Below are 25,899 nucleotides of genomic sequence, written 5' to 3'. Positions count from 1 at the left end.
TATTCCTGCGCGGGGAAGCTCGAGCCGGGGCCTCTGTCCCCAATGAAGCGGATGTCTAAAACCCTCCACCCTCAAGGAAAAGGTGACTGGCGAGTATACGCAGGCCCCAGGTGATGCATGGGACCCTGCCCGTTTTTTCTAGTGAGCCTCCGACGCTGTAGCACCAGTGGACTCTTCGTCATGTGATGAGACCGGGCTCCGCCCCGGCAGCAGCACGTCATATAGACGCGCCGGCTGCCTCGTGCGCATGCGCGGCAGGCCTCTGGGGGGGGGACGAGCCGGAGACGGAGCCTGTGTACAAAGTGATCGGCTTCGGCCGCACGCAGTGGCTCCCCCACTCCCTGGGCGAAGTCGGCCGCCTTCCCGCGGAGTCGCAACCACGGGTGGCTTCTGTAGGTAACGGCAGGTCCAGGCCTGCGCGTGAGCAGAGGGCCCCCCGCGGGACCTGGAATGGCCCGGGCGCGCGCGGTCTTGTGGGAGTTGTAGTCTTCCGTCCCCGCTCACGTGGACTCCGTTTCCCGTGGTGCCCCGGGAGGCCCGCTTCCGGCGCAGCTACGGGTCGGCGCACGCGGCCTCGGTCCGGTTGACTTTGCGGAGCCATGGAGGGCGGCTTCGGCTCCGATTTCGGGGGCTCCAGCAGCGGAAAGCTGGACCCAGGGCTCATAATGGAGCAGGTGAAGGTGCAGATCGCCGTGGCCAACGCGCAGGAGCTGCTGCAGGTGCGGGGCTGGCCGGGGACGGGCGCTGGGGCGACAGGGCCACCCCTGGGGACGGACGTCGCGGCTAAAGCCTCGCGTGTCTCCACAGAGGATGACGGACAAGTGTTTCCGGAAGTGTATCGGGAAACCTGGGGGCTCCCTGGACAACTCCGAGCAGGTGAGACCCGCGGAAGTTCGGGGCAAGGGTCGCGAGGGTCTGGATTCGGGGGGGAGGTGTCTGCGCGTGCGCAGACTAACGGGGCGGCGCGGCGGAGTGGCTACCGCACGCGTGCACTCTGCAGCCCGGGCGGCCTGGATCCGGGGTGAGGGAGGTCCCCGGGGGCGCGAGGTCCCGAGCTGAGCCGTGCGCCCCTCCGGTCCCGCAGAAGTGCATCGCCATGTGCATGGACCGCTACATGGACGCCTGGAACACCGTGTCCCGCGCCTACAACTCGCGGCTGCAGCGGGAACGAGCCAACATGTGACTGGCGAGCCCGTGGGCCGCCCCGCCCCGTTCATTTCCACAAACGTCCTCTGAGAGGCGGGGCCCGCATGTGCGTATTGCCTGCCCGGGGCTTAGCGGGGTGGCACCGGTGCTGGGACAGACGGGACTGTGTCCTCGCCACCCCCCGCCTTACCCCCTGCCAGCCAGTGCAGCTTGGATCTCGGGGGTGGGGGGGCCCTGTGCCTTCCCAAAGTGCTGGCAGCCCAGTGGCACCTCCTTCAGGCCTTTGGGGGTCTTCCCCTAGTGGGCCCAGGTCAGCCTCATATTTTTTAGGCAGAGAACTCTTGTCTGGACTTTGGAGGGGTGGGGGTGGTCAGACCCCACCGGAGCTGTCACCTCCTGCGGATGGGCAAATAAATTGGTGGAGGGCGGAGAGAAACCTCTTTATTTCCCTCCTGAGGGATCTCTGGGAAGAGTAGACGCGTGTCCCTGGAACCCCAGTTCGGAGGGTCTCAGCCTCTCCTGGGATGGGAGAAGTCCATCTTTCCCCTTAAGTGCCACCGGGCTGCTGAGTCACGAGGAATGTGTTGTTGCCACCACCCCTGTGCCAAAGGCTAAGGGGGACAGCCCTCCCCTTGTCCAGGCTTGCTTTGACCCCTCTTCCTTCCACCCGGGTCCTGTTGGAGCGCCAGGCAGGTGGTCCGCGCTGTGACACTGAGGTGCTGAGCCAGTGAGCCGGGGTGGAGCAGCTGTGTTTATTGGAACAAAGGGTGCTACCAAAATGCATCCCCATGACCCACAGCCCCCCCCCCCCCCACTCCCGTCCTTGGGTAGGGTACAGTGAGGTGGGGTGTTGGGTGGCCTGCTGCTCCTGCTGCTTTCGCCTAGAGTTCCCGCCTGGGCAATCACGTGGCGGTCACTCCTGGATGTGCTGTCCTATCCAGCCTCTCACAGCTGCCACCCGGGTATAGACACCTGGGAAGTGGGGCCGGCCACAGCCATAGCCCCAGCTGGTGACCCCAGTTAGCACCCATCGTCCAGACGGCTCCCTGCAGGCCAGGGGTCCCCCAGCATCACCCTGTTGGGGAGAGAAGCGGGGGTTCAGTCTGGTACCTCCCCTACAGCAGCCCTTGGGTCATTGGCCCCCGTAGGGGTGACCGTCGTGAGTGGCTTCCCTTGGAAGCTGCATTTTCACTATCTGGAAAATGGGCTCAATGCAAAGGTGGCAGACATTGATGGACACCCGCCACGTGGTCCCGGAGTGGAATGGGGCCTCCCGCTGCAGCCTCTGCCTGCTCTGCCGTTGAGGCCCAGGGGTGGGATGCAGTGGGTGCCCAATAAACGGTTGTGGAGTGCAAATTCCTCCAGAGCCAAAAAGGGCCCCCCCTGCTTGATCCTCTGGAGAAGTCTGCACCGGAGCGTGGCGCCCGGACGGTGGGCTTCGTGGCAGCGGGAACCCTCCCTCCCCGGCGGCTGGGCGGGACCTGGGCCCCTGGTCACCCAGGCCAGGCCGAGGCTCACCGAGCAGCTGTCCACGCCGCCCTGCGGGAAGCCGGCACACAGCATGCGGCTGCTGATCTGCACCGGGTAGAAGCGGCGGCAGGTCTGCTCGCTGAGGAGGCGCACGGCCGCCTTCTGCAGCTGCCGCGCCATGGAGCCTGCGGACGAGTGAGATGGGGCGGTTGGGGACCCCTTCCGGCTGCTGCCCTGCACCCCACACCACCCCGGCCCCGGGCGCGCCTACCTCCTTCGCGCACCGAGCCCCAGCCGGTGATGACGCAGCGCGCACCGTCTGGGGGTCGCGGCACGGGCTCGGGCAGGCAGATGGGGCGCACCAGGCGGCTGCGGCGCACCGGCCCCGCCAGCTCCAGCAGCGCCACATCGTAGTCGAGCGTGTAGAGATTGTAGAACGGGTGCTTGTAGATGCGCGCCACGCGCTCCAGCTGCCCCTCCGCGCCGCTCAGGAATGGCGTGCCTAGGAAGGCTGCCCACTGCTTGGGGTCCCCGTAGCTGGAGGGCGCGCGAGGACAGGCGTCGGCCAGAGCCCCCGCGCCCCCGGCCCCTGCCCCTGCGGTGTCCCCCAGGGGCCGACCAGGGTTCTTGGCCTCTTGGTCTCTGGCTGCCAGTCTGGGAATGGGCTCAGTGTCCCTCACCAGGCACCGAGGCAGCACCAAGGATTGCAGTCATCACCACCTAATATTAGCGCTCTGAAAATATTGGTGGCCGTGAGGGTCCGTCCCCCGCTCCCCTTCTGACCTCGAGCCCCGCAGGGCCCAGAGCTGGGTGTCCCCTCTGGAATACCGTACCCCTCGCCTGCCAGGGCTTGGGCCCTGGGGAGGACAGCTTTCTACTGGGTGGGCTTTGCGGGGGCTGGAGCTAAGTGCCAGGGGCGAGGGCTGGGGAAAGAAGTGACCCCAATGTCCCCGTGGGCTTGGCCTGGAGCTGGGAGGGGCTGCAGCCCCCGGGTTAGGTGGGGACCGCGGGGTAGGACAACCCAGGGTGGTCAGGCTGAGGGGTGGGTGGGCAGGGGAGGGCTGCAGGGAGTGGGGATGGGGGTGGGAGGAGCAGCCTGGGGCAGTGGGAGCCGGGGTCGGGGAGGGCACTCCGGCAAAAGAGGGTGTCACGGTGCGTTTTCGGGCAACAGTTCGGTTCCGGGTGAGCTACAGACACGTACAGGGGCATTTGGAGCGTTTGGGACTCACACGTCAAAGCAGTGCGCCGCCGACAGCAGCCACCTCTCTGCCACCAGCACGGCCCCGCAGCGGTGTTCCCGGCGCCGCAGCCACAGGCTCACCTGCCACGGCCACTCCCCGCGGCCCGCTGCGCTGCCGCCCACAACCCTGCTGAGCGCCGCCGGCGCCAGGCCGCAGTCTGCGGAGGGAGCCAGGCGCATGGGCAGGTGGACCCAGGGCGCTTCCTCCACGAAGCCCCCCAGAGCGCCGCCCCTCCGTGAATTCCCCTGGGAGCCCCGGATGCGAGGGCGGACCTGCCCCAGGAAAACTCGGCAGGAAAGGACGCTGGGCCTGCTGCTTGGTCTTTGGGCTTTTCTCAAATAACATTGGAAATGGATTTGTTTCCTGTGACTTCAGCTTTGGGACCATACCTTCTCCCCTGCCGGGGGCCAGGCCGAAAGCGCCTCTCATGGCAGCCTCCCACATCTCCGTCCTCCAGGAGTTCCCTCCCACCCCAAGGCTTCTGCACATACCAGGACCCTGACCCAGAAGCCCCAGCCCTGCCTTGGCACTCTGCCTGGATCCCTGATGGCCTCCGAGCCCTCCCCAGACGGTGCCAAGTGCAAAGGCCTTCCTCAGAACACAGCTGTGGAAAGAATACATGGGGTGGTTGCCGGGGGGCTTCAGGGACCCCGTTACCACCCATGGAGGGGACCCGTACCCACCTGCTGTCTCCAGAGGTCCGTTTTCCTTCTCAGGGGCGAGCCCCCGTCCCCGCCCTCTGTCACCACCCAGCTGGCTTCCCTGGGTGCCCCCTTCCCCCTGTGCCACCCGCAGCAGATACCAAGGTCGGCAAGGGGAAGTGCCAGTTCCCCACCAGCCAGGGCACCATCTGGCCCTGACCCAAGACCAGGTGGCCTTGGAGAATCTGACAGCAGCCGCAGCCCCTGTCCTTGGGAAGGACAGCTGCCTCCACACAGAACCCGCCTGTATTTCAAGGCGGGGCTTCTCCACCTCTTTTGGACCCAAGGAGGTGGGCCCTGGGAAGGCCATAGCTATTGAAAAAGGAAAAATCAGCTCAGACTGAGAAAGTGACAGCCCCCAGGCTGCGGGGACAGACCCACATGAGGGCAGCTGCCAGGTTCACAGGAAACACTCACCCAAGGACTTGGCGCTGCTGCGAACCATCAAAGCCCCTGCTTTCACTTTATTTTTATTTTTTTAGAGACGGGCTGTGTCACCCAGGCTGGAGTATAATGGTGTGATCTCAGTACACTGCAGCCTCTACTTCCTGAGCTCAAATAATTCTCCTGTCTCAGCCTACCCAGTAGCTAGAACCACAGGCGTGCACCATCACACCTGGTTTTATTATCATTATTGAGATGGGAGTCTCGCTCTGTCACCCAGGCTGGAGTGCAATGACACAATCTAGGCTCATTGCAACCTCTGCCTCCTGGGTTCAAGCGATTCTCCTGCCTCAGCCTCCCGAGTAGCTGGGATTACAGGCGCCCACCACCACGCCCAGCTAATTTTTTTTTTTTTTTTTTTTTTTTTTTGGTAGAGATGGGGTTTCACTACGTTGGCCAGGCTGATCTGGAACTCCTGACCTCAGGCGATCCACCCACCTTGGCCTCCCAAAGTGCTGGGATTATAGGCGTGAGCGACTGCGCCCGGCCAGAGAGGATGTTCTGTCTTGTTTGGCAGCCCGGGCTGATTAACACGGTACCCTCTGCTCCCAGGGGTCCCTCCGTCTCTCCCGGTACCTGGTAGCTGGGAGTGCGTGGTGGCCTCCAGGGCACCTGGAAATGGCATCTGTCCCCTAGCAGTGGTGCTCATGGCAGATAAGGCTGAGTTGGCAGGTTGGCCCGTCACCCTGCTGGTGGCCCCAGGGGTGGGTCTGCTGGGTGTGGCCCCCAGGACTGTGAGGCCAGCTGTCGTCCTGGGGGGATGGCTGGTGGTGGCCAGTGTCCTTGTGGTCGAGGGGGGAGACATGGGAAGGGGCTGGGAGGACATGATCGCCAGGATCCAGCCCTTTAGCCTGGTGATGCGCGTGTAGACGCCCGGCTTCTTAACCTGCGCGCAGCCAATACCCCAGCTCACGATCCCTGCCAGATAAAACACGCCGGGGGCCTCCTCGCAGGCCAGGGGGCCCCCAGAGTCACCCTAGAAAGGAAGGAAAGAGCACTGGTTGGTCCTCCAGGGACCCTCTCTTCCCGGCACTGCCATAGCCTCCTGCATTCCCACAGTGGGTGGGCCCCATCGAGGGCGGGGGGGCAGAGGGCACAGCGCGGGTCTGGAGACCTGGCTGCAGCCCTACGCCTGGCTGTGTGGCCTGCAGTGAGTCCCTTCCCCTCTCTGAGTTTCCATCATTCTTGCTTTTGTTTGGGGGCAGTAAAACAATGCAGAAAAACTCTAAAAATAATAACAACAGCAGCCACGAATAGTCCCACCATCTAGCAGTGGCCCCTGATCATTAGCTGCCAGGCTCATTTCTTTTTGTTGAGACAGAGTCTTTTTTTTTTTTTTTTTTTTTTTGAGACGGAGTCTCGCTGTGCTCCCAGGCTGGAGTGCAGTGGCGTGATCTCGGCTCACTGCAAGCTCCGCCTCCCGGGTTCACGCCATTCTCCCGCCTCAGCCTCCCAAGTAGCTGAGACTACAGGCGCCCGCCACCACGCCCGGCTAGTTTTTTTTGTCTTTTTAGTAGAGACGGGGTTTCACCATGTTAGCCAGGATAGTCTCGATCTCCTGACCTCGTGATCCACCCGCCTCGGCCTCCCAAAGTGCTGGGATTACAGGCTTGAGCCACCGCGCCCGGCCTGAGACAGTCTTGCTCTCTTGCCCAGGCTGCAGTGCAGTGGCGCAATCTTGGCTCACTGCAACCTCCACCTCCTGAGCTCAAGCAATTCTCCTGCCTCAGCCTTCCGAGTAGCTGAAACTACAGGCATGAGCCACCGCGCCCAGCTAATTTTTGTATTTTTAGTAGAGACAGGGTTTCACCATCTTGGCCAGGCTGGTCTCCAACTCCTGACCTCAGGTGATCCGCCTGCCTCGGCCTCCCAAAGTGCTGGGATTACAGATGTGAGCCACCTGGCCTGGCCTCAACATTCTTTTCAAGATAAAAAGCTATTATGAATTGCCCATTGATATAGAGAGTATTTTTAAATAGAGAGTATGATTATATAGAGAGTATGATTAAAAAATAGAATACAGGCCGGGCGCGGTGGCTCAAGCCTGTAATCCCAGCACTTTGGGAGGCCGAGACGGGTGGATCACGAGGTCAGGAGATCGAGACCATCCTGGCTAACACAGTGAAACCCCGTCTGTACTAAAAAAATACAAAAAACTAGCCGGGTGCGGTGGCGGGCGCCTGTAGTCCCAGCTACTCGGGAGGCTGAGGCAGGAGAATGGCGTAAACCCGGGAGGTGGAGCTTGCAGTGAGCCGAGATCCGGCCACTGCACTCCAGCATGGGCGACAGAGCGAGACTCCGTCTCAAAAAAAGAAAAAAGAATATAACATAATGAATACATAGGAAGAAAAGACTATGCAAGACACTGATCTCACAACACTCCTAGAAGATAGGCATTGTTATGCTTCTCACTTTATGTATGAGGATCAGAGGCCCAGAAAGGTTGAGGCACTTGCCTGGGGTCACACAGCAATTGAAGCAGGATTTGAACTCAGGAGTCTGGTTTGAGAACTTGGGCTGGGTAGGTTTCTATTGCAGGTTATTTACCACCTTTCTTTTAACTACTGCCTATGAATGGGCATTTACACTCTCATTGGTGTTTTGTATTGCTTAGTAATAATGGCATCTAACTTTGAGAATTACTCTTGAAATCTGATGCCTTTTTTTTTTTTTCAGGCGAAGTCTTCCTCTGTTGCCCAGGCTGGAGTGCAGTAGCACGATCTCAGCTCACTGGGACCTCCGCCTCCTGGGCTCAAGCAATTCTGTCTGCCTCAGCCTCCTGAGCAGCTGGAATTACAGGCACCTGCCACCTTTCCTGGCTCATTTTTTTATTTTTTTAGTAGAGATGGAGTTTCGCCATGTTAGCCAGGCCAGTCCTGAACTGCCTACCTCAGGTGATCTGTCTACCTCGGCCTCCCAAAGTGCTGGGATTACAGGCAGGAGCCACTGCACCTGCCTTTGTTTTTTGAGATAGGGTGTTGCCGTGTCACCCAGGATGGAGTGCAGTGGTGTGATCACGGTTTGCTGCAGCCTAGAACACCTGGGCTCAAGAGATCCTCCCACTTCAGCTGCCCAAGGAGCTGGGACCACAGGCACCTGCCACTCTGCCTGACAATTTTTTTTTTATTTTTGTAGAGACGGGATCTCACTATGTCACCCAGGCTGGTCTTGCAGTCCTGGCCTCAACTGATCCTACCTCAGCCACCTGAAGCACTGGGATTACAGGCATGAGCCACTGCACCCAGCCTGAAAATTAACCTCTGTCTTTGCGTGCACGGTTGAGCCCTTCAGAAATCTGAGCATGGTGGCTATGGCCGGGCGCAGTGGCTCAGTCCTGCAATCCTAGCAGTTTGGGAGGCCAAGGCGGGCGGATTACCTGAGGTCAAGGGTTCAAGACTAGCCTGGCCAACATGGTGAAACCCCGTCTCTACTAAAAATACAAAAATTAGCCAGGCGTGGAGGCACATGCCTGTAGTCCCAGCTACTCCAGAGGCTGAGGCAGGAGAATCACTTGAACCCAGGAGGCAGAGGTTGCAGTGAGCCAAGATCATGCCACTATACTCCAGCCTGGGCAACAGAGCAAGACTCCATCTCAAAAAAAAAAAAAAAAAAAAAAAGGAAATCTAGGCTGGGTACGGTGGCTCATGCCTGTAATCCCAGCACTTTGGGAGGCCCAGGCAGTCAGATCATGAGGTCAGGAGATCGAGACCATCCTGGCCAACATGGTAAAACCCCGTCCCTACTAAAAATACAAAAATATGGTGGCACATGCCTGTAATCCCAGCTGCTCGGGAGGCTGAGGCAGGAGAATCGCTTGAACCTGGGAGGCAGAGGTTGCAGTGAGCCAAGATCGTGCCACTGCTCTCCAGCCTGGGTGACAGAGCAAGACTCCGTCAGAAAGAGAGAAAGAGAGAGAAGGAAAGGGAGGGAAGGAAAGGGAGGGAATACATCTAGGTCTGCACACACAGAACTGCCAGGTGAACGGGTGTGGGCATTTCATCTCAATGCTGCCCGGTTTCCCCCTTGGAATGCTTACCTGGCAGGAGTCAACTTTGCCTTCCAGGAAGCCGGCGCAGATCATGCGGTCTGTGAGGGAGAAGTTGTAGAGCACGCTGCAGGTCTTCTGGTCTATGATGCCCACGGACGCCTTCTGCAGGAGCTCGGGCTTGGTGGCTACCAGGGAAAGAGCCCAGAAAGGCCACTTGCAGAGTGATCATCAGAGCAGCTCCAGTTCGGGTCCGATAACAGTGCCAAGATGCAGCGTCCCCACCCCACAGATGAAGAAACCAGGGCACAGAGTTGCAGGAATCACACAAAGCCACAGAGTGAGAAGGAGGTGGGCCTCGGATTCCTCGCTCAGAGCGCAAACGTCTCCCCGCTGTCCCCATGGGGCTGCCGCCCTAGCACCTGGGTAATGTGCAGGAGGCCATTCTGAGGTCAAGGGAAGCATTAACTGTTGGGGTGGGACGTTTGCTTTTTTTTTTTTGAGACGGAGTTTCACTCTTTTTGCCCAGGCTGGAGTGCAATGGCGTGATCTCAGCTCACCGCAACCTCCACCTCCCGGGTTCAAGTGATTCTCCTGCCTCAGTCTCCCAAGTAGCTGGGATTACAGGTGCGCGCCACCACACCAGGCTAATTTTTGTATTTTTAGTAGAGATGGGCTTTCACCATGTTCGGCAGGCTGGTCTCGAACTCCTGGCCTCAAGTGATCTGCCCATCTCGGCCTCCCAAAATGCTGGGATTATAGGCGTGAGCCACCGCACCCAGCCAATTTTTGTATTTTTTTAGTAGAGACGGGGTTTCGCCCTGTTGGCCAGGCTGGTCTTAAACTTCTGACTGCAAGAGATCCACTGGCTGAAGCCTCCCCAAGTGCTGGGATTACAGGTGTGAGCCACCGCATGTGGCTGCCAGCAAATGTTTTTCTATAAATGGCCAGAGAATTTAAATATTTTTGGCTTTAAAGGCCAGTCTCTGTCACAAGTATTTTTTTTTTTTTTTGAGATGGAGTCTCGCTCTGTCGCCCAGGCCGCAGTGCAGTGGCGCAATCACGGCTCACTGCAAGCTCCGCCTCCCGGGTTCATGCCATTCTCCTGCCTCAGCCTCCCGAGTAGCTGGGACTACAGGCGCCCGCCATCTTGCCCGGCTAGTTTTTTGTATTTTTTAGTAGAGACGGGGTTTCACCGTGTTCGCCAGGATGGTCTTGATCTCCTGACCTCGTGATCCACCCGTCTCGGCCTCCCAAAGTGCTGGGATTACAGGCTTGAGCCACCGCGCCCGGCCTTTTTTTTTTAATTTTTAGTAGAGATGGGGTTTCACCGTGGTCTCGATCTCCTGACCTCGTGATCCACCCGCCTCAGCCTCCCAAAGTGCTGGGATTACAGGCGTGAGCCACCGCGCCCAGCCTCTGTCACAAGTATTTACCTCTGCTGCTATTGCAGGAAAGCAGCCATAGACAGTCTGTTGATGTGAGAACGTGGCCCTTGTTCCAATAAAACTTTATTTATACAAACAGGCAACGGCCAGATTTTGCCCCCAGATGGAATGGGGAGGTGAGTGGTGTGTAGGCAGTGGGACTAAAGACAAACGGATCAGCCACAGAGGTCCCTGTGCCGTGGAATTGGTTTAAGGTCCAGGTAAGAGATGCCCATCCTGGTCCTCCCCAGGCCAGGCCCTGGAGAATAAATCCACCATTCCCCTCGATCGGGGCAGGACTCACCATTTCCTTCCTGCATATTTCCCCATCCGGAGATCATGCACTTCCGGCCCACAGGGAACTTCTGGATGGCCAGGGGCAGGCAGACAGGCTGGATGTATTTGTTGAAGGCCAGGGGGCTGGCCAGCTCCAGGACAGCCAGGTCGAAGTCCAAGATGCCAGGGTTGTAGAGGGGGTGCAGCACCACCCGCCGCAGCCCAATCTTCACCGGGCTCCCACCCAGGCCCAGGAGGGACGCAGTGCCCAGGTGGGCCCGAACCTGCTCCACCTTCGTGCTGTGGAGACAGGGCCCTCAGACGTGCCCGCCCTCCAGCACATGCCCGCCTTCTTGGGGGACGGACAGGGCTGATGCACCCCCCCCCCGGGAAGCTACACGGGGCTGCCTGAGCCCCAGGACCATTCCTCTGACCCTCGGCTCCAGGGAGGACCAGGGGAAGAGGGGCTGCCGGGCTCCTCCTGAAAAGGATCCCGAGTTGGGGGACCTTGGGCAAGTCAGGGGACCCTCAGCTTCATTTTCTACACCTGTGCCGAAGCCCTCCCAACCCCCTACAGCTTTATGAGTCTGTCTCTTTTTTTGTTGAGACAGGGTCTCGCTCTGCTGCCCCAGATGGAGTGCAGTGGCACCATCAGGCTCACTGCAGCCTCGACCTCCTGGGCTCAAGCAATTCTCCTGCCTCACCCTCCTGAGTAGCTGGGACCACAGATGTGGGCCACCGTGCCTGGGAATCTCCAAGATAAATGCGGCCTGGGTAGCAAGCAATGGGGAAGGAACCCTCTCCCCCTCCCCTTTTGTTTGTCCTCAGAAGCCTTGGCACCGGCTCCCTCCTGTCTCTCAGCTGCCCTCAGGAGAGGAAGGGCTGCTCCCCGGGGTGGGGCGAGGGGTGGGGGGGGGCACCATGAGGCAGCCCCAGCAGGATGGTTTCTGACAGGGAGGGGCTGGTGAGGAGGGGAAACCGGGCAGCCTTCCTGGAGGAGGCGGGCCTTACTGGTTGAAGCAGTGGGCGGCAGACAGCAGCCAGCGGTCCCCCACCACAGTCGCTCCACAGAAGTGCCGGGACCCTTCCTTCAGGCTGACCTGCCAGGGCACCTCCCCGGAGGCAGCTCCGAACCCGCCCACGACCCGGGTGGGCTTCTCCATTGCAGGCCTGGCCCCACATTCTGGAAGGGGGACACAAGACCAGGTCTGGGGATCTTGGCCTGCTCGGATGGGAGCATGGGGGTGGGTAGGGTCCCAGGACACCAACTGCAGCCAGGCCCTAAAGGTCCCGCAATCCCTCCCATTCCACAGATGAAGCCGTGGAGGCTTCGAGGTGTCCATAGTTTGCCCAAGGTCTTGCAGCAAGTTCGTGGCCTAGCTTGGGGGATGGAAGTTAACAAAGCAACAGCAGCAGCCCAGTCAGCCTGAGGACCCCCCGCAACAGACCCGCCACAGACCCGCAGCCCACAAAGCCGGGTTTACGGGCTCCTTGCAAAGACAAGGCTGCACTCCAGGAGACCCATGGGGCGGCTCAGAAAAGGAAGGGGTACGATTGCTATGGGGTTTCGGAACAGAGTATGGGGTGTAGGTGAACTGAAATGAAGCATGGCCGGGTGCGGTGGCTCACACCTGTAATCCCGGCACTTTGGGAGGCCAAGGCGGGCAGATCACCTGAGGTCAGGAATTCGAGACCGGCCTGGCCAACATGGCAAAACCCTGACTCTACTAAAAATACAAAAATGAGCCGAGCATAGTGATGCACGCCTGTAATCCCAGCTATTCAGGGGGCTGAGGCAGGAGAATCACTTGAACCGGGAGGTGGAGGTTGCAGTGAGCCAAGATCGCACCGCTGCACTCCAGCCTGGGCGACAGAGTGAGACTCGGTCTCAGAAAAAAAAAAAAATATATATATATATAAAAAAAAAAAAAATATATATATATATATATATATATATATATATGAAAGCAACTAACAGGTTTTGGAAACAGATATAGTCCTACAAGTTTTTTCTTTTCTTTTTCTTTTCTTTTTTTTTTTTTTTTTTGAGATGGAGTTCTGCTCTTATCACCCGGGCTGGAGTGCAGTGGCGCCCTGTCAGCTCACTGCAACCTCCACTTCCTGGGTTCAAGCGATTCTCCGGCCTCAGCCTACCGAGTAGATGGGATTACAGGTGCCCTCCACCACACCCAGCTAATTTTTAGTAGAGACTAAAAAATTAGTAGGGTTTTGCCATGTTGGCCAGGCTGGTCTTGAACTCCTGACCTCAAGCGATCCTCCCGCCTCAGCCTCCCAAAGTGCTGCAATGACAGGCATGAGCCACCACGCCCGGCCAATCCTACAAGTTGTCTGGGTACAAGCTATTTGAAAATACAATAGGAAGTATTCCAGGCCGGGCGAGGTGGCTCATGCCTGTCATCCCAGCATTTTGGGAGGCTGAGGTGGGCGGATCGTGAAGTCAGGACTTCGAGACCAGCCTGACCAACATGAGGAAACCCCGTCTCTACTAAAAATACAAAAATTAGCTGGGTGTGGTGGCGGACGCCTATAATCCCAGCTACTCGGGAGGCTGAGGCAGGAGAATCGCTTGAACCCAGGAGGCGGAGGTTGCAATGAGCCAAGATCATGCCACTGCACTCCAGCCTGGGTGACAGAGCAAGACTCTATCTCAAAAAAAAAAAAAAAAATAAGTATTCCATTGATAGATCGCCATACTTAGCAAGACATGGGCAAGACCTACGGACAGAAAGATACCGTGAGGGTACACGCAACAGAAGATGGGAATAAATGGATACACGTGACTTTTCCTTGAACAGGAAGACCTAAAATTATGAAAATACTATGAAGATATCAATTCTCCCTAAATCAAGATAGGCGCATACATCATCTTCTACCTTTCTGCCCCGAAAATACCTTGTAGCTTAGGAACGGTGACCCAGTCAAGAGGCACAGTGCTGGGGGCCTGCGTGGATTTGGTGGGGGTGTTGACCACAGGGCTCTCAGGACCGGTGGGCCAGGCCGTGCTGGGGGCGGCGGGGGCAGGAGCCACCGTGGGGGCCAGAGGCACGCTGGCTCTGGTGGTGGCCTCCAGGATCCAGTCACGTAGCTTGGTGACTCGGGCATAGACCCCCGGACGCCGGGCTTCTGCACACCCAATTCCCCAGCTCACGATGCCGGCCAGAAAGAACCGGCCAGGGGGCTCCTCGCAGACCAGGGGTCCTCCTGAGTCGCCCTAGGAAACCAAAACATGCCCTCAGGATGGGTCGGCAGCAGCCAGTCCAAATGCCAGGGCTGCGAGGCCCAAGAAGGAGCTCTGAGCTGGGACTGCCAGGACCTCTGTCCACCCGAGCTCACAGAGCCCTTGTGGGCTGATCATTCACATCTCAGAACCTGTTTTCCTCTTCTGTGGAGGAAGAAAACAACAACAACCACCATCCAAGATAGTTGTACTATAGGATCTCCAAGATGTCTTCCAGTCCTACATCTGGAAGGCTAAAACATGACCCAAATAAGTAACATCCCCTCCTCTTCTTAACCCAGTAGATCTTTGATAATGTCACCACTTGCTTAGGCTGACAGTATGACTGCCATGCGGGTGCTTCCAGATACCTCACTGGTAGCTGCATTGCTTCATCTGCTCTCACTCATCCGGCCTCACCATTTTTTACCTTCCCATATCCAGCTCACCCTGACTTTCACATTCTCTGTGTGTTTTTTGTTTTTGTTTTTGTTTCTGAGACAGAGTTTTGCTCTGTTGCCCAGGCTGGAGTGCAGTGGCGCGATCTCAGCTCACTGCAACCTCCACCTCCCAGGTTCAAGTGATTCTCCTGCCTCAGCCTCCCAAGTAGCTGGGATTACAGGCACGTGCCACCACGCCCAGCTGATTTTTTGTATTTTTAGTAGAGATGGAGTTTTACCATGTGGCCAGGATGGTCTTGAACTCCTGACCTCAAGTGATCTGCCCACCTCGGCCCCCCAAAGTGCTGGGATTACAGGTGAGCCACCGGGCCCGGCCGACTCTTGCATTCTTAAAGACAAGCCCTCTCTTATTAGTTCCTAGCATTTTCTCCAGCTTCTGGTTTCAATATGGGAATCTAAGCACGTGTAGCAGTCTCTCCCTATCTTTTCCTCATCCACCAGCCCTTAGAAACAAGAACAAAGGTATGCACAAAAAAGACAGGAATCCACAACCATGCTAAAAAATTAGGCAGGGGAGATCCTGGTGGTGGACTGAAGCCATGAAAAATCACGAGAGGCTGACAGAGGGAAGCGGCAGCCCAGCCCGTGTGTGGAAGCTCAAGACAAAAGAGAAAGCTTTCTCAAGAGGACCTGGGTTGGTTGAGGTAGAAAAGGGATTTGGGCAACCACAAAGGATCAATGAGACCAGGAGGTCTTTGGTCCCTTGAAAGGGGACAGAGAATCCAAGAACACAAGGTGTTAATGTCCCCCACCAAGAGAAAGTGAATAGTAAATATGAGATCACATCAAGAATTTAGTGACATTTTTAAATTTTCAATTTCTTTTTTTTAAGATGGGGTCTCACTCTGTCACTCAGGCTGGAGTGCAGTGCTGTGATCTTGGCTCACTGCAGCCTCCACCTCCCAGGCTCAAATAATCCTCCCACCTCAGCCTCTCAAGTAGCTGGGACTACAAGCATGCACCACCAAACCCAGCTAATTTTTGTTTTTGTTTTTGTACAGACAGACTTTTGCTATGTTGCCCTGACTGGTTTCAAACTCCTGGCCTCAAGAGACCTGGGTGCCTCGACCTCCCAAAGTACTGGGATTACAGGTGTCAGCCACTGCACCTGGCCTTTCATTCTTAAGCACCATTTGAGGGATTCCAATCTCCATGAAATAAAGACACTCAGTTACAACAGAAAAACTTATGTTTGCCTGAAATACAGTTAACCACAAATATAGAATATAGAAGACCTATAACTGGGATTAAATTACGATCCTCAGAGAAAAAGAAGAAATGGTGTCCATGAAACAAGAACAGAACACTGCAAAACAAGACCAAGTGGCTGAAAGAAGAAAGAGCAATGAGATACATTGAAAACAAAAATTGTAATTGTCGGCTGGGCATGGTGACTCACACCTCTAATCCCAGCACTTTAGGAGGACGAGGTGGGCGGATCACCTGAAGCCAGGATTTGGAGACCAGCCTGGCCAACATGGCGAAACCCTGTCTTTACTAAAAATATAAAAATTAGGGGGGAGGGATTGCATTGGGACTTATACCTGATGTAAATGATGAATTGATGGGTGCTGACGAGTTGATGGGTGCAGCACACCAACATGGCACATGTATACATACGTAACAAACCTGCACGTTATGCACATGTACCCTAGAACTTAAAGTATAATAAAAAAAAAAAAAGGCCGGGCGCGGTGGCTCAAGCCTGTAATCCCAGCACTTTGGGAGGCCGAGACGGGCGGATCACGAGGTCAGGAGATCGAGACCATCCTGGCTAACACAGTGAAACCCCGTCTCTACTAAAAAATACAAAAAAAACTTAGCCGGGCGAGGTGGCGGGCGCCTGTAGTCCCAGCTACTCGGGAGGCTGAGGCAGGAGAATGGCGTGAACCCGGGAGGCGGAGCTTGCAGTGAGTTGAGATCCGGCCACTGCACTCCAGCCTGGGTGACAGAGCGAGACTCCGTCTCAAAAAAAAAAAGAAAAGAATATTTGCATCATAGTATTATGCTTAGAATACTATATGTAACACTATATGTAAACACTCAACACATATTAGCAATAATATTATTATTCTCTTGTTTCTGTTGATCTCTCAAATATTAAATTATTTTAGTTTTACCACAGGAATAAACTTGAGGATAAAAGTGAAAAAATATATATATATAAAAATTAGCCAGGTGTGGTGGTGGGCACCTGTGATCCCAGCTATTTGGGAGGCTGAGGCATGAGAATCTCTTGAACCTGGGAGGCAGAGGTTGCAGTGAGCCAAGATGGTGCCACTGCACTCCAGCCTGGGTGACAGAGCAAGACACTGTCTTAATTAATTAAAAACACAAAAATTAGCTAGGTGTGGTGGCGTGCACCTATAATCACAGCTACTCTGGAGGCTGAGGCAGGAGACTCGCTTGAACCTGGGAGGCAGAAGTTGCAGTGAGCTGAGATCATGCCACTGCACTACAGCCTGGGCGACAGAGCAAGACTCCATCTAAAAAGAAAAAGAAAAAAAAAGAAGGTTCCAGGTAAACAGCAGAGGCAGCTTTGAGTGACCCAATTTTCTTTTCTTTTCTTTTCTTTTTTTTTTTTTTTAGACAGAGTCTCGCTTTGTCACCCAGGCTGAAGTGCAATGTCGCGATCTCAGCTCACTGCAACCTCCGGCTCCCAGTTCAAATGATTCTCCTGCCTCAGCCTCCCGAGTAGCTAGGATTACAGGCACCTGCCACCATGCCCACCTAATTTTTGTATTTTTAGTAGAGACGGGGTTTCACCATGTTGCTCAGGCTGGTCTCAAACTCCTGACCTCAAGTGATTCACCCGCCTTGGCCTCCCATAGTGCTGGGATTACAGGCATGAGCCACAGCGCCCAGCCCTGGAAACTTCTTGAGTTGAGCCTGCAGGTCGCTCTTGGCCCAACTGACCACCCAGGGGCAAGAGTCCACGGGGTTCCCGTAGACCAACCTTTCCCGTACAGATGGAGAGAATCTGATGCCCAGGGTGTGTGCTGGCATCATTCATACAAGTGATGTTTCTTTGGTGGCATGTTGTATCAGGCGTGGTGCTGGGAACAGCATCTGTGTCCCCACATAAGTCCAGGTTTAGAGGGCAGCTGGGGGGATTTACACAGGGACCCCATCGTAGCCAGGGAGATTACACAGGGACCCCAGCCTCTGTGGCACGCACCTGGGGCCTACTGGGAGGGAGCAGGGAGCCATGGAGGGTAAAGGAGGAAGTGCAGTCAGGTTAGAGCTTCTGGAAGATCCTCTAAGCAGCACTTGCCTCTCTCAGTCCCAACTGCTTTAAAATTCCTCAAGAATGGACATCCAGATATCTGTGAATTGCCCAGCATTTGAACACGCTCCTGTCTATTTCTGTGTTTTTCTGGGGTCTGGGGCATCAGGGGCTCACCTGGCAGGAGTCCACCTTCCCGTCCAGGTAGCCAGCGCACAACATCCTGTCAGTGAGTGAGTGGCCGTACAGGCTGGCACACAGTGCCTGGTCCAGCAGTTCCACAGTGGCTTTCTGCAGCACCTCTGGCTTGACCACTGGCCCGATGGGGAGAGAAAAGCAGAGTGAGAGTGCCAGAGCCCTGGCAGCCACTTTGAGTTAGGAGGCTGAAGTACATCTCCTCTCCGAGCCTCCCTCAGTTTCCCCAGCTGCAAGCGTGGCCGCCTACAACACCTAGCTCTGAAACTGCAAAAGGTAAACACCCCACCTGGTAACACTCTGCCTGGACAAGGAAGAGGCATCAGACGTAACACCCCCAGCCCGAGATCCTCATCTCCCCTCCACAAGCTCCGCCCTCAGCATTCCCCATCTCAGGGATCTCAGGGTCTCCTTCCAGATCCACAGTCCTCAAATTCCAAGTCGGCCTCAAGTCAGCCCCCAGATACACCCAGAATCAGCCCCTGTCTCACGCCCATCCTTGCCCGGGTCATTACAGTGGCTCCTCACTCACTTCTGTCACTCTGGTCCCACCCAACTGAAATCCATTCCCAACCCTGCAGCCAGCGCCACTCTTGCTAAACATTAAATCAGTCCACATCAACTCCAGCCCTGGGGCTGCCTTGCTGTCCTCCCACCCCAGGGCCTTTGCACATGCTGTTCCTGCTGCCCAAAATGCTTGTCCCTGCAGAATCTGTGTGACTTCCTCCTTCATCTCCTCTCTCCAGGAGGCATCTCTTGACCTCCCTATTTAAAGCTGCAGCCCCCACCCCCGCCTTATTTTTCGTTTTTTGGTTTTTTTTTTTTGAGACGGAGTCTCGCTCTGTCGCCCAGGCTGGATTGCAGTGGCCGGATCTCGGCTCACTGCAAGCTCCACCTCCCGGGTTCACGCCATTCTCCTGCCTCAGCCTCCGGAGTAGCTGGGACTACAGGTGCCCGCCACCACACCCGGCTAGTTTTTTGTATCTTTTGGTAGAGACGGGGTTTCATCGTGTTAGCCAGGATGGTCTCGATCTCCTGACCTCGTGATCCGCCCGTCTCGGCCTCCCAAAGTGCTGGGATTACAGGCTTGAGCCACCGCGCCCGGCCATTTTTCTCCACTGGATCCACTTCCCTCTGTCAGTCATCTTGTGACTGACTGACCACCCCTGAAACTACACCACACAATGCAGTAGCCACTGGCCACGTGTGGCTATTTAGATGTGCATTTCAGTACATTAAGATCAAATTTTTTGGCTGGGTGAGGTGGCTCACACCTGTAATCCCAGGACTTTGGGAAGATGAGGTGGGAGGATCATGAGGTCAGGAGATCGAGACCAACCTGGCCAACATGGTGAAATCTCGTCTCTACTAAAAATACAAAAAAAAAAAAAAGTTGCTGGGTGTGGTGGTGCATGCCTGTAGTCCTAGCTACTCAGGAGGCTGAGGCAGGAGAATCGCCTGAACCCGGAGGTGGAGGCTGCAGTAAGCACAGTTCGTACCACTGCACTCCAGCCTGGGCAACAAGAGTGAAACTCCATCTCAAAAAAAAAAAAAATCGCAGTAGCATTGATGATGGGTTATAAATATATCTTAGCAAGCAGTGGAATTCATGAATACAGAATCAGAGAATAATGCAGACCCACTGTGTTTTTCTGCATTATTATTATTATTTTATTATTATTTTTTTTTTTTGAGACAGAGTCTCCCGCTGTCACCCAGGCTGGAGTCCAGTGGTGCAATCTTGGCTCACTGCAACCTCTGCTTCCCGGGTTCAAGCAATTCTCAGCCTCCTGAGTAGCTGGAATTACAGGCGCTCACCACCATGCCTGGCTTTTTTTTTTTTTTTTTTTTTTTTTGAGACAGTCTCGCTCTGTCACCCAGGCTGGAGTGCAGTAGCGCAATCTCGGCTCACTGCAAGCTCCGCCTCCCGGGTTTACGCCATTCTTCTGCCTCAGTCTCCCGCGTAGCTGGGACTACAGGCGCCCGCCACCACACCCGGCTAATTTTTTGTGTTTTTTAGTAGAGATGGGGTTTCACCATGTTGGCCAGGATGGTCTCGTGATCCGCCCGTCTCAGCCTCCCAAAGTGCTGAGACTACAGGCGTGAGCCACCACGCCTGGCCCAAGGCTAATTTTTTTTGTTGTTGTAGTTGTATTTTTTAGTACAGACGGGGTTTCACTACGTTGGCCAGGATGGTCTCGATCTCCTGACCTCATGATCCGCCCACCTCGGCCTCCCAAAGTACTGGGATTACAGGCGTGAGCCACCGCACCCGGCCCTTTTCTGCGTTATTTGCCCGCCCGCCTGCCTGAGTTCACTTGCAGGCCGAGGAAGATACGTACGGAAATCCTCCTTGAGGTAGCCCCAGCCCGAGATCAGGCACTTCTTGCTGGGTGGGAAGATGTGTGTGGCAGCCGGGAGGCACACGGGCTGGATGTGCCGGCCGAAAGGCAGAGGGCTGGTCAGCTCCAGCACTGCCACATCGAAGTCGGCCGTGTCTGCGTTGTACAGGGGGTGCTTGATGATCTGGGCCACCCGGGCCCGCATGGTGCTGGCCTCTGAGCCACTGAGGTAGGTCGTACCCACGTAGGCCACCCACTCCGTCGGGTCCTGGAATCTGCAGGAGCAAACCCCAGGTCAGACGCCACCAAGAGTCAGAACCGACAGAAGAGGCAGATGGGACACTCACCTTGGGTGCAGAATTTAAGGAGCATCCCCCTTACATTAATATTCATTAATAGTATTTATAAAAATTAGGCCGGGCACAGTGGCTCATGCCTGTAATCCCACACTTTTGGAGGCTGAGGCGGGAGGAGCACTTGAGCCCAGGAGTTCAAGACGAGCCTGGGCAACACAGCGGAATGCAGTCTTAAAAAAAAAAAAAAAAAAAAACAGGCCGGGCACGGTGGCTCACGCCTGTAATCCCAGCACTTTGGGAGGCCGAGACGGGCAGATCACGAGGTCAGGAGATCCAGACCATCCTGGCTAACACGGTGAAACCCCATCTCTACTAAAAAATACAAAAACTAGCCGGGCGAGGTCGCGGGCGCCTGTAGTCCCAGCTACTCGGGAGGCTGAGGCAGGAGAATGGCATAAACCCGGCAGGTGGAGCTTGCAGTGAACTGAGATCTGGCCACTGCACTCCAGCCTGGGCAACAGAGCGAGACTCCATCTCAAAAAAAAAAAAAAAAAGAGGTGGAATCTCGCTCTATCTCCCAAGCTGGTGTGCAGTGTCGAGATCTCAGCTCACTGCAACCTCCGCCTCCCAAGTTCAAGTGATTCTCGTGCCTCAGCCTCCCAAGTAACTGGGATGACAGGTTTGATTTTTTTCTGTGTTTTTAGTAGAGACAGGGTTTCGCCATGTTGGCCAGGCTAGTCTCAAACTCCTGACCTCAAGTGATCTCCCTGCCTCAGCCTCCCAAAGTGCTGGGATTACAGTCATGAGTCACAAGCTCACTATAGCCTGGCCAAGCATCAACATTTTAAACAAAGGCAGGATCCGACAGAGTTGGGATTAGGGTGAGGGGAGCCAGCCATGAGCTGGGCACAAAATTTAAAGAGTTGCCAAAAATCTCAGCCATCAAGATAAATGATATCGAGCCGGGCACTGTGGCTCACATCTGTAATCCCAGCACTTTGGGAGGCGGAGACGGGCAGATCACTTGAGGCCAGGAGTTCGAGACCAGCCTGGCCGACACGGCAAAACCTCGTTTCTACTAAAAATACAAAAATTAGCCGGGCGTGGTGGCAGGCGCCTGTAATCCCAGCTACTCAGGAGGCTGAGGCAGGAGAATTGCTTGATCCCGGGAGGCAGAGGTGGCAGTGAGCCAAGATTGCACCACTGCACTCCAGCCTGGGTGACAGAGTGAGCCTCTGTCTTAAAAAAAAAAAAAAAAAAAAAAAAAAGATAGTATCACAAGACAACACAATATTTTAAAAAATCAAAGTGAATGCAAAAAATGTCCACAATGAGCAAAACATCAACAAAATGTCATTAGTTGCTGAGGAATGCAAGTCAAAACCACAGGGAGATGCTGCTTCACGAAACCCACTGGGATGGCTACTCTCAAAAGAACAGCAAGTGGAGGATGTGGAGAAATTGCAACCCTTGTGCACCGTTGGTGGGAATGTGAAATGGTAGAGTCAGGCTGGGCACGCCTGTAATCCCAGCACGTTGGGAGGCCAAGGCAGGTGGATCATCTGAGGTCAGGAGTTTGAGACCAGCCTGGCCAACGTGGCAAAAACCCATCTCTACTAATTATACAAAAAAAAAAAAAAAAAAATTAGCCAGGCATGGTGCCACACATCTGTAGTTCCAGCTACTTGGGAGGCTGAGGCAAGAGAATCGCTTTATCCCATCCCAGAAGGTAGAGGTTGCAATGAGCTGAGATCACACCACTGCACTCCAGCCAGGGCAACAGACTGAGACTCTGTCTCAAAAGAAAAAATAAAATAAAGAGGCTGGGCACGATGGCTCACGCCTGTAATCCCAGCAGTTTGGGAGGCCGAGGTGGGTGAATCACGAGGTCAGGAGATCAAGACCATCCTGGCCAAAACAGTGAAACCCTATCTCTACTAAAAATACAAAAAATTAGCCGGGCATGGTGGTGGGCGCCTGTAGTCCCAGCTACTCGGGAGGCTGAGGCAGGAGAATGGTGTGAACCCAGGAGGCGGAGCTTGCAGTGAGCTGAGATCACGCCACTGCACTCCAGTCTGGGTGACAGAGTAAGACTCCGTCTCAAAAAATAATAATAATAAAATAAAAAGAATGCACTCAGATTCGACAACAACAAAAGCAAGAAAGAAACGAAAAGAAAAAATTACTTCCAAGGGCTCTAAGGAAATGCGAAGTGACACCCCCAGTGCTTGAGGGAAGGCAGGAGAAATACAGAGGGTTTGGGTTCGGTGCTTTGGGATGGAGGCTTACTCATTGAAGCAGTGAGCGGCAGATACCAGCCACCTGGCACTGATGATGGTGGCCCCACAGAAGTGCTCCTTGTTCTCTCGAAGGCTGGCTTGCCACGGAAACTCCCCCGGGGACGCTTCCACACCGCCCACGATCCTGCCGGCCATCCTCCAGGCAGGCTGCAAGCCACACTCTGCAAGACAGCAGGTCACCAGCCAGGACCCCACGAAGGCAGGACCTCACCCTGAACTCCCAGAACCTTCATCTCTGAGTCTCTTGCCTACAGTCCCTAGGTTCAAAGAGATGCTTGGGGGCCCCTCCTTGGCTTCCCTGACTCTTCCGGGGTCTCCTCATCCCTCCCTCTTCAGTTCCTCTGGCTGCCCCATCCTGGCACCTAGGTCAAGCATCCAAGGTCACGTGCACCAGTGAGTGACAGAGAAAGGTCTCTATCTTAGCTGTGGGGAAGGGGCGATGACCACATGTACATGTTTGTATATGATATTGTGTCTCTGTGCTTATTTAGTCTACTTTTATGTCCTTCAGCAAAATTTTGTAATTCTATAATTATATATAATAATTATCGTCACAGGCATGGCACATTTGTAAGTTTAGTCTTTGATATTTCATTTGTTGTCGCTATTGATCATGAAAGGGATTTTTTCCTTTGTATCTTCTAACCCATTATTACTGTATAAAGCAAAATCACAGCTTTTTTTTTTTTTAGATGGAGTTTTGCTCTGTACACCAGGCTGGAGTGCAGTGGCATGATCTCGGCTCACTGCAATCTCTACCTCGCAGGTTCAAGGGATTCTCCTGCCTCAGCCTTCTGAGTAGCTGGGATTACAGGCACCTGCCACCATGCCTGGCTAATTTTTGTATTTTTGGTAGAGACGGGGTTTTGCCATGTGGGCCAGGCTGGTTTCAAACTCCTGACCTCAAGTGATCCACCCACCTTGGTCTCCCAAAGTGCTGGGATTACAGGCATGAGCCACCACACCTGGCCTTTATTATTATTATTATTATTATTATTATTATTATTATTTTGAGATGGACTCTCGTTCTGTCACCCAGGCTGGAGTACAGTGGCGCAATCTCGGCTCACTGCAAGCTTGGCCTCCTGGGTTCACGCCATTCTCCTGCCTCGGCCTCCCAAGTAGCTGGGACTACAGGCACACACCACCACGCCTGTAATTTTTGTTGTAGTTTTTAGTAGAGACAGGGTTTCACCATGTTAGCTAGGATGGTCTCGATCTCCTGACCTTGTGATCCACCCACCTCGGCCTCCCAAAGAGCTGGGATCACAGGCATGAGCTGCCGTGCCTGGCTGGCCTTTATTTTATATAGCTTTTTAGTCAATTTCTTGATTCATTTTATTTTATTCTTTCAGCTTCTCTCCTTCTGTTTGGTTATTGATTTATTTTAGATAGACAATGATTTCAAATGAATTAAGCTTTTCCTCTTCCTTCCCAGTACTTAAACTGCTGTCCTTACCTCATTGCATAGGCTAGCATTGCTAGAAAAATGTTGGCTACTCTTCCAGCATTTTATTTTATTTATTTTTGAGACAGGGTCTCACTCTGTTATCCAGGCTGGACAGTGCAGTAGCGCAATCATAGCTTATCGCAGCCTCAATCTCCTGGGCTCAAGCGATCCTTCCACCTCAGCCTCCTGAGTTGCTGGGACCACAGGCACACACCACCACACTGGCTAATTTTTGTTTTTAGTAGAGATGGGGGTCTCACTATGTTGTCCAGGCTGGTCTCAAACTCCTGGCCTCAAGTGATCCTCCTGCCTTGGCCTCCCAAAGTGCTGGAATTACAGGTGTGAGCCACCATGCCCAGCTAATCTCTTCCAGCATTTTAATTGTCTCTTTCCATTGCTCAAATCCCTGTGGCCACAACCCACTACTTACAGGACAGAGCTCCAGTTCCTGGTATTCAAGACTTCCCAGGCTTTTGCCAGAACCTCTGTTTTCAGCCTGATATCTTCTCCCTCCTCCCCCCAGGCTTCTCCCCATCACACACCTGCGCTTTTCCTTTTCTCTGCTGTTTGCTCACATTTCTCTCCATACCATGGGTGCCCCTTTCTGTTCTCTGCCCAGTCCCCGTAAATGCCAGGCCTGTGTGCCCAAGTGACATAAGCACAGTGACCAGAGACCAGAGCCAGCAGCTGACCCTGGAAAAGGGAAAGGGCCCAGAGACCAGGCCGGACAGGCAGACTGACCACAGTGCACCTCATCGGACCCATCGGAGCAGTCCTCCTGGTCGTCACACTCCGGGTTCACCTTGGTCACACACTGGCTGTTCTGGCAGGAAAAGGAGTTCCCTGGACAGTGGCCTGAGGACAGAAAAGAATGAACTTTCTGACCTCATGCTACATCTCCTGGTTGCAATAAGGCACCACTCTACACTTAGTACCCCCAGGGTATGGAAACACGGAAACTCACTCTCTCCTTTTTTTTCCTTTTCTTTTGTTTTTGTTTTTGAGATAGGTCTAGCTCTGTCACCCAAGCTGGAGTGCAGTGGTGCAATCACAGCTCACTGCAGCCTCTAACTCCAGGTTCAAGCAATCCTCCCGCCTTAGCCTCCTGAGTAGTTGGGACCACAGGTGCATGCCACCAGGCCAGACTATTTATTTTATTTATTATTTTTTGAGATGTAGTTTCACTCTGTCACCCAGGCTGGAGTGCAGTGGTGTGATCTCAGTTCACCGCAGCCTCTATCTCCTGGGTTCAAGCGATCCTCCTTCCTCAGCCTCCCAAGTAGCTGAGAGTACAGGCAATATGCCACTATGCCCAGCTCATTTTTATTACTTTTTAAAAATAATTTTTAAAATTATTTTTGGCTTTTTTTTTTTTTGAGACGGAGTCTCGTTCTGTTGCCCAGGCTGGAGTGCAGTGGTGCGATCACAGCTCACTGCAGCCTCTAACTCCAGGTTCAAGCAATCCTCCCGCCTTAGCCTCCTGAGTAGTTGGGACCACAGGTGCATGCCACCAGGCCAGACTATTTATTTTATTTATTATTTTTTGAGATGTAGTTTCACTCTGTCACCCAGGCTGGAGTGCAGTGGTGTGATCTCAGTTCACCGCAGCCTCTATCTCCTGGGTTCAAGCGATCCTCCTTCCTCAGCCTCCCAAGTAGCTGAGAGTACAGGCAATATGCCACTATGCCCAGCTCATTTTTA

The 25,899-nt window shown here is 54.6% G+C and overlaps 2 protein-coding genes across 2 annotated transcripts in view; one reads left to right on the top strand and one right to left on the bottom strand.

The window, feature by feature from the left end:
* The first annotated feature begins 220 nt into the window (after positions 1-220).
* TIMM13 (translocase of inner mitochondrial membrane 13) lies at positions 221-1,578 on the top strand. Its single transcript, XM_025366286.1, has 3 exons — positions 221-719; positions 808-876; positions 1,085-1,578. The coding sequence occupies exons 1-3, from the start codon at positions 600-602 to the stop codon at positions 1,181-1,183; spliced, it is 288 nt and encodes a 95-aa protein (XP_025222071.1). The 5' UTR covers positions 221-599; the 3' UTR covers positions 1,184-1,578.
* A 128-nt stretch (positions 1,579-1,706) lies between these two features.
* TMPRSS9 (transmembrane serine protease 9) overlaps positions 1,707-25,899 on the bottom strand; it is a 36,274-nt gene continuing 12,081 nt past the window's right edge. The window contains exons 4-16 of the mRNA XM_025367729.1: positions 24,940-25,053; positions 22,738-22,909; positions 20,153-20,427; positions 17,793-17,929; positions 13,604-13,922; positions 11,702-11,873; positions 10,719-10,990; positions 9,039-9,175; positions 5,579-5,978; positions 3,846-4,014; positions 2,888-3,153; positions 2,665-2,801; positions 1,707-2,221 (exon numbers count right to left, since the gene is read on the bottom strand). Coding sequence (XP_025223514.1) covers positions 2,060-2,221; positions 2,665-2,801; positions 2,888-3,153; positions 3,846-4,014; positions 5,579-5,978; positions 9,039-9,175; positions 10,719-10,990; positions 11,702-11,873; positions 13,604-13,922; positions 17,793-17,929; positions 20,153-20,427; positions 22,738-22,909; positions 24,940-25,053 — 2,732 coding nt within the window. The 3' untranslated portion in view covers positions 1,707-2,059. The remainder of the gene's footprint in view (positions 2,222-2,664; positions 2,802-2,887; positions 3,154-3,845; positions 4,015-5,578; positions 5,979-9,038; positions 9,176-10,718; positions 10,991-11,701; positions 11,874-13,603; positions 13,923-17,792; positions 17,930-20,152; positions 20,428-22,737; positions 22,910-24,939; positions 25,054-25,899) is intronic.

Source organism: Theropithecus gelada, chromosome 19 (assembly GCF_003255815.1).
Source record: "Theropithecus gelada isolate Dixy chromosome 19, Tgel_1.0, whole genome shotgun sequence".
In the NCBI taxonomy this organism is placed as follows: domain Eukaryota; kingdom Metazoa; phylum Chordata; class Mammalia; order Primates; family Cercopithecidae; genus Theropithecus; species Theropithecus gelada.
This window is presented reverse-complemented; position numbering and strand designations above follow the sequence as displayed.

Coding starts and splice junctions, on each gene's coding strand:
- TIMM13 (XM_025366286.1), top strand. CDS start 600: ATGGAGGGCGGCTTCGGCTCCGATTTCGGGGGCTCCAGCAGCGGAAAG. Junction 720..807: donor ACGCGCAGGAGCTGCTGCAG/GTGCGGGGCTGG, acceptor GTGTCTCCACAG/AGGATGACGGACAAGTGTTT. Junction 877..1,084: donor CCCTGGACAACTCCGAGCAG/GTGAGACCCGCG, acceptor CCGGTCCCGCAG/AAGTGCATCGCCATGTGCAT.